An 11,445-nucleotide genomic window follows, 5' to 3' on the forward strand; every position below is an offset into this window, starting at 1 on the left:
CCCTTATTTGTGAGAAGAGGTTAGAGAGTAGTTGATTTATGGTGTTTGTTGTTATCTTGTTGTCTAAAAAATCAAGAAAAAAAGAAAAAAGCCACAATTAGCATTCAACATTTGATGATTTTTTTTAAAGAAAGAAAGAAAACAACAACCATCAAGCAACCTCCTCACAGAAAGCTGAGGAAAACCACAAAGGAACCTAGGAACATTCCTCCCACCTTTTTAGAGCTGGAAGAAAGTGTTACGAAAAGAACCGAAGACAAGAAAACCAAGATTGCAGGCAGTTGAACCATTGTCGACATCTTTCTGTTACGTGTTGTAACCACCAGAGCTTCATCGTTGACCAATTATGCCTGTGTATATAAATAGAAATGAATGTGAGAATAATAGAGTAAGAAAACAGGAGAGAGTAAGGTATTCATTCTGTAATAACTTTGAAGAAGAAGTAATAAAAGAAACCCTTCCGATTTGCACAGCGGACGTAGGCCTTTGGCCAAACCACTTAAACTCATGTGTTCTTTCTTTCTAACTCTACGATTGTTTGGAATTTATTACAATATCGTTTACACGATCGTGTAGTTCCTATCGCATCATGTACTTGATCATTTAGCTCTGCGTACAATTGTCTATATGATCGTCTAGCTCTTCAACTGTCATCTATACGATCGTTTAGCTCTAGTCAACTGTCTACACGATTATCTAGCGCTTCGTCTTATCGTTTACATAATTGAACTATCGTTTAGTTCTTGGAGCTTCGTCTACACGATTGAGCTGCCATCTGGTAAACGATAGAAGAGTTTCAAGCCTCAAGCATACATCCTCCCCTGACTCTTGAATTTTACTTGACCGTTAAATCTGTGTAATTTGTAATTGTGAACGTGAAGATCATAGTCATTTGGGACCACAAGTGGTGTCAGAGCTCAGTGAACAATTCAAGACAGGTCCAAGATTTGAATTCTTGCATACTTCGAATCATACTAGTCAATCTTGAAGATTAAAAATGGAAACTACCAGATATGAAATTGAGAAGTTCGATGGTAAGACAAACTTTGAACTATGGAAAGTGAAGATTAAAGTAGCCTTGGACAGCAGAAGGCTCTACTGGCCATTACGGACCCTACAAAGTACCCTGAAACACTCATTGAGGTAGAGAAAGAGACAATTGAGGTAAACTGATAACGGGCAGAAATGCATATTATCATAGTGCTAAGTTCTTAAACAATGTTGGATTGCGTTGATGAAATATGTTACTTTGCGTCCATTAAGTATCAGTTTCTTAATTTTGCGGTTGCATGCGTCCAACGCATTAAAACAAGTGATTTTTGTGTTTTTGTGTAGAATATGCGTTAACGCAATGCAAAGATTGTGATTATAAGAATTCATTGGTCAAGCGCAACTTCACCGCAAGACTTTGCATTGATCGTGCTCACACATTTGCTCAAGAAGGATCGCCGCAACTTGGTCAGTGCAACATGGTGGGCGCATCTAGGTGAAAGGTCAATTAAGAGCGATGGGACAGAAAGCTGATGACAGTCGAATCCAAATTAAGTTGACAGTCGATAACGGTCACAAAGTACATTCAGCTTTATCGGTGATAATTATTCGGCGCATCAATTAGGAATTAAAGTTGTCCCATCTGTACAACTAGGAGAGAGAAGCCGTCTTTCACCATGGACGCTCTATAAATACCAAGTGCATTCTTTAGAGAAGGGGTTCACCGTTTTTACAACAAGTTGATCAGTTCGCACGTCTTTGTTCTTAGTTTTCTTTCATTTTAAGGTGGACGCGAGGGAGAAAGTTGTACCGGTAGATCGTTCCGGTAAGCTCGGGAGAGCGCCGGAAGCTCCAAGGACAGAGAGAGGGCCGATGCCTGCTGAAGCGGGAACATCTTTAGATCAGAATAGAGCTTTTAGTGTAAAAAGCCTCAGTCATCAAGGAATTGCTATCAGTCTCTCTACCTTTAACTTCCATTGTCATTTTGTACTCAACTCAAATGGAATTTCTTTCTCTATATCTGTTCACTCTCTGTTATTCACGCATGAGTAGCTACATCAGTTGAATGGGTTGAGAAGTGTTTAGCTAGCACAACTAGAGAATCTTCATTCTTTGCGATTATCTTGTTTATGTATGCTTCATTCGTCCATTAGAGATACTCGAGAGGGTAGTCTAAGGACAGGATCTAAACTTGGGAAGGTCAGGTCAGAATCTAGGCTCGGGAGAGTCAGATTAGAATGCATAATACAAGAGATAGGCGCTTAAGAATGAGCACTATTTGTTATCACTGCATCGCATGCATCTTAGAGATAGGATATGATTGTATGCGGTCACCTTGCTTTCATGCATTTTGCATCATCGCATAAGATAAGAGTAGAGACTTAGGGATGAGCTCTATGGATATTTTTCGTTCAACACATGCGTCCTAGATTTAGGAGCATCGCATTTACATTGGAAAATGACTTGCTGTGCATGGTAGTAACATGATCGCATAGTCTGACGCATTCCCGAGTAATGCTAGCTAAAGATCTTCTCAACCCGTTCATCGCATACTCATTGTATCTATCAACGCAACTGTCTTTTCTCAAATCCGCCGCCTTTATTTATTTCTTTTTCATCAATGCAAACAACAAACCCAACACTTATTTATTTACTTGGTTACCGCAAAGTTGTCATAAAAATTACCAACGCATACTGTTTTCACAAGTCCCTGTGTTCGACCATGGACTTACCAGGAAACTCAGAATAATTTAGACTTGGATTCTGTTGGGGAAACTTGAGTGCACAGCGCAATTCCATCAATGCATATCATCCATATTTCTACTTCATAAATACAAGCATCATAAACGCATATGGAACTATTGTCCTGAATGTCATAGACAATATTTTGAGGCAGATTGTAGAACAGCCTACTGCATATGCCCTCGGAACAAACTGAATGAGATATATCTCAACAAAGACTTGCCCAACAATGCTTTCTTGAGGGAAAGATTCTTCACCTATAAGATGGATGCTGCAAAATCCCTCACAGATAATCTGAATGAGTTCAAGAGACTGTCTTCTGAATTCAGATAAATAGAAGACAATATTGGGGAAGAGAATGAGGCGTTCATATTACTAAACTCTCTACCAGAATCTTTCAAAGATGTCAAGATAGCTATGAAGTACGACAGAGAAAGAATAACAACAGAAGCAATCATATCAGCAGTAAGAGTCAGAGAATTAGAGTTACAAATGAGTATGATAGATCAACAAGGAGGTGAAGGCTTGTTTTCAAAGGGGGAAAACAAGAATAATAGGAAGGGGGAAACAAAATGGTGGTGATAAGTCTAAGATTAAGTGTCATTTTTGTCACAAAATGGAGCACATGAAAAAGGACTGTTATGCCTTGAAGAGAAAGCTGAACCAACAGAATAAGGGTGGAAAACAGACCGAGGTTGCTATAGGGGAGAATTCCTTCAGATGCATTGGCTGCAACTGAAGAAGGTGGAGACCAGAATACTATGGAGACTTAGGACTGGGTGTTAGATTCTGGCTATTCAGTCCACATGACACCATCTAAGGGATGGTTTTGCACCTACAAGAAGTGGGATGGTGGGCTGATCTACATGGGAAATAATAACACTTGCAGAGCTGTTGGAATAGGATCTGTATCCTTGAAAATACAAGATGATTCAGTGAAATTGATTAGGAACGTGATGCATGTTCCTACATTAAAGAGAAATCTCCTATCTTTGGGGATGTTTGATGCTATTAGCTGTGAGTATAGAGGTATGGGAGGCACCTTTGAAATAATTAAAGACTCTGAAGTAGTATTGATGGCAACCAAGGTGAAGGGATTGTATGTCATCAAAGATGTTCAAATGGCACATTCGACCTTGATGGAAACTGATGAAGAACCCACTGAAGATGAGTTATGGCATAAAAGACTTTCTCATATCAGTGTGAGGGGGCTACAAGTACTTTCAAAACAGGTGATTCTTCCAAGGGGTGTTGGAGACAGCTTAAAATTCTGTGAACACTGCATGTTCTTCCAAGGGGTGTTGGAGACAACACCTCTCTTTTCGGGCCTGAATCACTACACTTCACCAGATTCTATAATTCCACAGATTACATAAAAGGATGGACGCGGCCCCTCAATCCTTCTCATCGAGCACATACATCACTCCATTCCGGCAATCAGAGGGGCTCCATAGTCTGAAACCACCAAGAAAATCAGTTGTGGATGGGAAAAAGAAAAGCCAAGTATTCTCGAAAACTTGCATCCCATAAGGCACGACTTATGGATTCCACGCAATTCCTGCAAAACAATCAAAAGGGATTAGTATTGATTCCTCTTTTAATGATGTTTAGCAAAGGTGGGAAGGGAGTCAAATATGGCTTTTCAGACAGTAATTTTCACCCTTGGGGGCACATCAAGCCTCCACACCATCTTCCACAAATGTTTAAACCTGAGAAAGTCAAAACCCGACTCACTGGAAGCCTTCCTCAAACTTACCGCCAACTAGTAGGCACTCCTAATCGAGAACACACCTTTGGAGTCATGGCCCCATATAATCTCATCACTTCCCCTACATCCCCTGACAGGGATACTAAAAATAGTCGTTGCATCACTAGGAAGAAATTATCTGTTGCTAAAGATTCATTCCAGGCCCCATCCTCATCAAGCAGATCACAAACACGATTCATAACCAGACTTCTATTGATACATTCGATGACATTTTTGGAAATAGTAACTAATTTGGTTTCATATCAAAACCACATATCATACCTACCTTCTCTAACTTTCATTTCACCTTTGCATCCATACATTCACAAACTCAACATCAGCCTCTCTTTCTCATCTTCCGCCATCGTCCTATTCTCTATCATCTTTTTCTTCCTAAAAAGAAAAATAGCAATGATTAGATATAGCCTAGGTTGTATCTAATCATCATGCTTCTCTCTTCTTTACCATACAAATAAAAGAAACTTAAAAATATATATTTTAAAAAATTTCACATGGCATATTTTGATTAGATGGTAGCCGAGCTGCACGAATGATGGGTGCATCCTGGTTGTGGCTAAGATTTTCCCAAAGAAAAATTATACAATTCAAAACAAAGAGCAGACATCAAAATAGATTGTTTTTCTTGGGAATTGACTTTGTTATGGTGGAAAATAATTTGTCGAAAAGTTTTACAACTGGTAAGTGTATGTATATAGTGAAACATTTATGTGAGGTTGTAAAAATTGTTTATATACAAATATTTTTTGTAGTTTAATTTTGTAATTAATTTTTAATATTTTATATTATTTTGTAATTAATTTTCTATTTTTTTAAACTTCTGCTCTCGCATCGCATCGACATTTACACGAATATTTACAATATACATCTAAATGTCTTACTTAACAATGATTAAAAATAATCTATTATAATCTAATTCAATCACAATCAAAGTTTTATTAACTAATTATAATAATTTTCATTAATTTTTAGAATTTTCATTGATATCAATATTTCCATAAAATCGGGACTTCAATATTTTCTTCAATATTGATTTCGAACCTTGCGTGTTACTGCTTTTGACGTTTTAATTACATTATGCAACTGAATTTGTGGAGAAAAAAATGTCTCTTTTGTCTTCTTTAGAACAGGGGTTGGACAATTTCTTCAGTAGAACAAGTTTTTCTTCCCTGATCTTTCTGTATTTTGTGTCAAAACTTCTTTTGGCACATTATTATTATTATTTCAATTCATGTCTAACAAGTACTCATTTGTCAAGACTTGTTGTGTTAATTTCAAGAAGCAACCGGCATGAGACAATTAACACTGAAGTTGTACTACAATTTCTTTCAAGGCAATAGTCATTCTATGACATAATTATCATTTTGATTGACATTCAATTCTAATATGGAAATAACTATGACTCAACATACAAACAACTATGATTCATTTTAGTTTGAATTGTCTTTTCACTCTTCGATCATATGCTTCTTTAAAAAATTTCGCTTATTCAACATAGAATTAACCAAAACCAAGTACACTTAATTATGGAATTCTTACAATTGAGCCACCAAAAGGATGGTGTACATTTTTTTATACAAATACTTTTTAAATAGTCTAATATGAAAAGGATATAATAGTATGAAAGTATTTTTGAAATACTTTTACAATTTATTGGACCAAATATGGAATGCTTAAACAGATGAATAGACGAAAAATTGAAAATGAAAATACAGAAGCATAAAATCATGAAGTGGATTGGTTCAATCGTAATTTTCTCTCTTCTGACAACATTTGAGCAAATTCAGTAAGAGCTTTTGCATTGGTTCCTTGGCCATCAAGTGGCTCAAACTTTCCAGATTCCAAATTTACCCTTGACAATGGTTTCTTCAGCAAATTCTCTCCCACTTCAACTAGCTTTAATAAATTTTGTTTGGTTGCAATATCCACCGACGATACATCACCACTCAATGTGTCATCCTGTTCGTAAATCCACAATCACATATATTATCAATTTTTTTTTTCAGATTTTTTTTTTCAAAGATATTATAATTAAAGTGTGAGGTGGGAGAATCAAACCTCAAATCTCGAGGTCGATAGTATGAACAATATGTCAGTTGATTTACATTCTTGTTGGCATTTTCATATCTAATTTGTTTCTTGATTATAATACCTATTTAATTTGTTTTACCTATATTTACGGTTTTAGTCCTTATCCTTCGGGTTGATTTCTATTTAGTTTTTAAATGTTACAATTTTATCTTTAAAATTTGAGTTTTTTTTTTTTTTTTTTTTAATTTGACCCATATGTTTTAAATTTTACATTTATTTTTCACCATATACTTACTTTAATGTTTGGCATGAATGTCTATTAACTTAATTAAAATAATTATGAAGTGAAATTTTAAAGTTAATTTTAATATTAATAAAAAAATGAAATTTAATTAATTTTTATTATTTTTAATTTTTTAAAATTAATTAATAAGCACTAACAATAAAGATAGAAAGTAGGTATTTAATAAAAAATCGAAGTTATCAAAAGTGTAACTCTTGAATTCTAAGGACCAAATTGAAACAGAATTCAAATCGCAATGACGGAATTGAAACATTTTGAAATCTAGGAAGACTAAAGTAAAATCAAAATCAAAACTTAATGACTAAAAATAACATTTGAAATATAGAGAACAAATAAAAACTAAATCCTATTTTTCCTAAAAAATGTCTTATCTGCGTTTGTCGAAAACTCCACATGAAACTCAGAGTTACTAAGTTAAAGAAAAAGAAAATGGATTTGATCAACCTGAAAAGGAACCATCTTAAACATAGAGTATGCCCCATTAAAATAGTGGAGAGATGTCACCATCCTTATCAAACATATGAATATCTCCTTTAATTATCAATTAATTTTGAAATGCAACTCCATGCTTATCTAATAACGTCTAGTAATAAATCTATCCTCCTATAATTATAAGGAAAAAGATGTAATTATTTGAAAATAAAGTTAGAATTAAGCAAGGGCCTAACATATGGAAATACTCTTAATTAAAAAGTATACCTGAATACGAAGATAATTCTTATGATGGTGATCAGATTGGAAGATGCTAGCAATATGATAGTCCACCATATCAGCACTTGCATCACTGAAAATATCAACAATAGGTGTTGCTCCACCATGGTAAATCCAACTAAGTATACCCCATTTGGAAGCTGTAGCTGCGCTATACTTCTCATCATTTTTAGGTGCACCAGTCCCTAAAGAAAGGATCAACATCCTTTTTGTTTCCATGGGTTTTATTTTCAAAAGTTCACTTCTTTGTCTCAAGATGCTCATCTCTTTTGTTACATGAGTCATTGCAGCTAATGTCTAAATTACAATCAATTTAAACCATAACACATTACTTATATATTCACTTAAAAGGATTTTAGCTAGGAATTTTGATTATGCTAAAGTTTACTATGATATGAAAACTCTTACTGGATTATTTGCGGCAACTCCACCGTCAACCATATCAAAGTTACGGGTATTTCCATTGGAGTCCTTAGTTTGAAATTCGTGACCAGGTAAGAATGTTGGTGCTGCAGAGGTACTGATACAAACATCATCCAATTTTGGATTCTTTAACTCATCCCATTTAGCCTGAATAATTACAATTTGTTAACTACTTAATTTGGAAAAAAAAAAAAAAGAAATACAAACTATTATCATACAATTTTTAAAAAGGTTTCATACATCGATCGTACTGAAAATCACAGGTTGTAGAAGCTTAATGTCGAATGCAGGAATAATGACTTGCGTTAGTGTTTGCTTAAGTGTTATGTCTCCAAGTAATTCTTTTATTAATGATCTCAAGTATTTGCCGTCGTACTTGGGGCCCATAACTTTTCCAAACAAATTCACCACTGAACTTAAAAAATAACTGTTTTCACACCATAAAACATCAGTATTAGTTAAGAGAAACATTAAAAGAAAAAAAGTTTTGCAAACTAAAAATTATGTAGAAAAGAGAAAAGAAAAATACGTACTTTCTTTGAGGAAAGATTTTTGGTGCATGTTCTATGTAGAAGCGGGTTAGATCTTTTGCCGCATACAAAGGTCGATTGTTCTTGTCAGGAGCTGTAAGCATGGAAGTAACCAAACCACCTGTACTTGTACCAGCAATTACATCAAAGTAATCTACTATTCTCGCATCTGGTCCATCCAATTCCTATCAAATTATATCATCAAACAACAAAAGTCAAAATTTTCATACAAATTTATAACGAGTTTAGGATAAAAGAAATGTAACGTTATTACCTGAAGCTTAGACTCGAGAAAAGCTAGAATAGTTCCGGGAATAATGCCTCTAATACCTCCCCCATCTATACTCAAAATTGTTATCCTCTTTCCCTTCACAAAATCAGCTGCCATGTTCATTTTGAAATTGGAAGGATGGGTTTCTAAGAGGAAGAGAAAAAGATACTAATATGTTAGCTTTTGCAATTGGAGTTGTTTGGGATTTTGTGTCTCCAAAGGGGTCTTTTATAAGCAAAAGAAACTCAAGTTTAAAGAAATGAAGAAAAATAGGGCATTTCTCAATTATGTAAACGAGCCTTAGCCTAACACTTTGACGAGTTTCCAACCCCTTTGTTTTTTTTATGTTTCACGTGTTCTAGCTTTTGTCTTATCGTTAAAATAATGTCTTTCCCACTTGCATATTTAAATTTTGCTCCAACTTAATGTTTTTCAACATCTAAAAAGTAAAGAAAAAGAACTTCATGTGATTCTTATCTTCCACGTTATTTAAGTTTAATAAAATATAATTTTAATACGTACTTTGAAATACGTTCTAAATTTTGAAACATATTCATATGGAATATTTTCTTTTTTAAAAATGAATATGATTATGTAATCAACTTCTTTAAAAAAATAACTTGAAAGTACTAGAACTAAAATTAGCCATCTCAAAATGGGAATTCCAACCGCAAGGGTCCTAATCCATGGCTCCAAATTTCTAGCAATTGCAAAAGTTAACATATTCCAAATTGTTATCCTCTATCTCCGTGATTCATTTAGAAGACTAGTCCTTTACATAAAATTTGTGAAATTTGTACATTAGTTAAGAGAAATTATAAAATTGTCCTTCTAAGGATGGTACTCGATATTGGACCATTATATATAAACTAATTTGACTTGTGTACTTGCATGTATCAAATTTTTGACATCTTTGTTGGGGATCTATGTTTGTAAATTCTCTTAATATTGAGAATATTGTAATTGATTTTAAATTTACGTTGTAATTTCAGTTACTTTTACTTTTGTTTATCTTATTGCACAAGGGGGGCTAACCACTTGCTTTTTGATCCTGAAATTGACATAGCATTTAAAGAGGAATCTATCAAGAACCAGGACAGAGCTAAATGACATGGCGGCAGATCAACCCGAGTCAGAAAGGCCAATTAGGGATTATTTTCAACCTTCAATCTAGACAGCCCAATCGAGAATCGTGAATGCGCCAATCAACACGAACAACTTCAAGTTATCTAAAAACAAATCACCTTCAATGACTAATTTCGATGATCAATTTTAGTAGTCTAACTCTGAAAGACCAATTCTAGCAACAACTACCTTTGACGACCAACTTCATCAAAAATAAATAAATAAATAAACTCCATCTACCAAGTAGAATCACTAAATTCGCCGATCATCTCCAATGATCAACTCTAACGACTAGTCTAATGACTAATTATTGATCATATGCTAGAAAAAAATAAGAACGAAAAAACTCAGGCAATGATATTGTTTATACCCAATTGAAATTATTAGTTCAAAATGTTTATTAGTCATTCTTTATAGTAGTTCAACATTTGTAGAAACATTTTAAGTGTATAGTCAACCAAACAAACTTGCATATATCAAAAGGTAACCAAGCACTTGAGTTTTTTTTTTAACATTTTTTATAAAAATAATTAAATGAAAACGAACTTTCGAAAAATACTTTTTCTTTACTAGTGAATGGCTAAAAATTCAACCATTGTAGTTAGGAATTGGAAGGAGGGAAGAGATGAAATTTTTTAGATTAAGTTAAAGTTTAGTTCATGAATTGTCATGTTTGTGTATATTTGATCTATAAACTTGAAGTAATAAGTAATTTTTGTCTCAAAAAAAGTAATAAATAATTTTTATTTATTTGTCTATTAAGTTCTTCATTTATTTCTAATGAGTCTCTAAAATTTTAATTTTGTATCTAATAGGTCATTTGTATATTCAACTTTTTTTTTAAAAAAATAATTCCGTTAGGAAAATCCTCCCACTTGGTTTTTCTGGTTTATGGTTTTTTCTCCAGTTTGGAGTTTTTCCACATTAATTCTTTTTTCCAATTTTATTGTTTTATTTTAGTTTCTCCATTATTTTTCTGCATATTTCCTGCAGTAGAAGTGGGAGGTTTTTCCAAATATATATATATATGAATTTAAAATAAAACATGTTGAGAAGGTCAATGACCTCTACAAAATTAATGATAACACAATAACAAGTTTAAAATTTCTGGTACACTTTTTAAAGCTGAAACTCAACAACACACAAAATTGAAAATTAAAAAAAAAAAAAAAAAAAAGTGAATCTAAAAATTTAAGAGCTAAATTTATAATTTAATTAAAATGTTAAATGTGCGCCAAAAAAATTAAATAATTACCTACATGAGGTAAATGGGCAATGAAAAATGACATGATCATTGATGAGTAATGAAAAATGACATGATCATTGACATAAAAATATAAAATTATTGATTAAGGTGGGCCATCCGTTTTTGTTTGAGTTTGGTCTAGAATTTTCTCACGTTTTTTCTGTTGTGAGAACTGAGAAATATGTGCATTGAACGTAAAGCTTTACTAGTTTTATTTGTTTTTGTTTTTTTGAAAATGAAGTTTTATAGTTTATTTAAAGAGAAATTATATATATATAAAATATTGATAGATATTGATAGACTTCT

General features: G+C 33.4%; 1 protein-coding gene across 1 annotated transcript; it reads right to left on the reverse strand.

Moving 5' to 3' along the window:
- Positions 1-5,998: 5,998 nt before the first annotated feature.
- LOC150030547 (patatin-like protein 2) lies at positions 5,999-9,023 on the reverse strand. Its single transcript, XM_090309516.1, has 6 exons — positions 8,772-9,023; positions 8,501-8,682; positions 8,208-8,394; positions 7,953-8,114; positions 7,533-7,841; positions 5,999-6,457 (listed from the first exon to the last, which is right to left on the reverse strand). Exons 1-6 carry the CDS (start codon positions 8,889-8,891, stop codon positions 6,224-6,226), a joined length of 1,194 nt encoding a protein of 397 aa, XP_090165642.1. The 5' UTR covers positions 8,892-9,023; the 3' UTR covers positions 5,999-6,223.
- Between the last annotated feature and the right edge of the window lie 2,422 nt (positions 9,024-11,445).

The sequence above is a fragment of the Benincasa hispida genome, unplaced genomic scaffold (genome assembly GCF_027475165.1).
Source record: "Benincasa hispida cultivar pf3 unplaced genomic scaffold, pf3_genome.v1.1 HicScf1848, whole genome shotgun sequence".
Classification (NCBI taxonomy): Eukaryota; Viridiplantae; Streptophyta; class Magnoliopsida; order Cucurbitales; family Cucurbitaceae; genus Benincasa; species Benincasa hispida.

Bases quoted from the DNA above. Each gene is read 5' to 3' on its own strand.
- LOC150030547 (XM_090309516.1), bottom strand. From the start codon at position 8,891: ATGAACATGGCAGCTGATTTTGTGAAGGGAAAGAGGATAACAATTTTG. The intron at 8,395-8,500 runs GTACGTATTTTT...GTGTGAAAACAG, and splicing joins AAAATCTTTCCTCAAAGAAA to TTATTTTTTAAGTTCAGTGG. The intron at 7,842-7,952 runs GTAAGAGTTTTC...ATTGTAATTTAG, and splicing joins GAGTTGCCGCAAATAATCCA to ACATTAGCTGCAATGACTCA.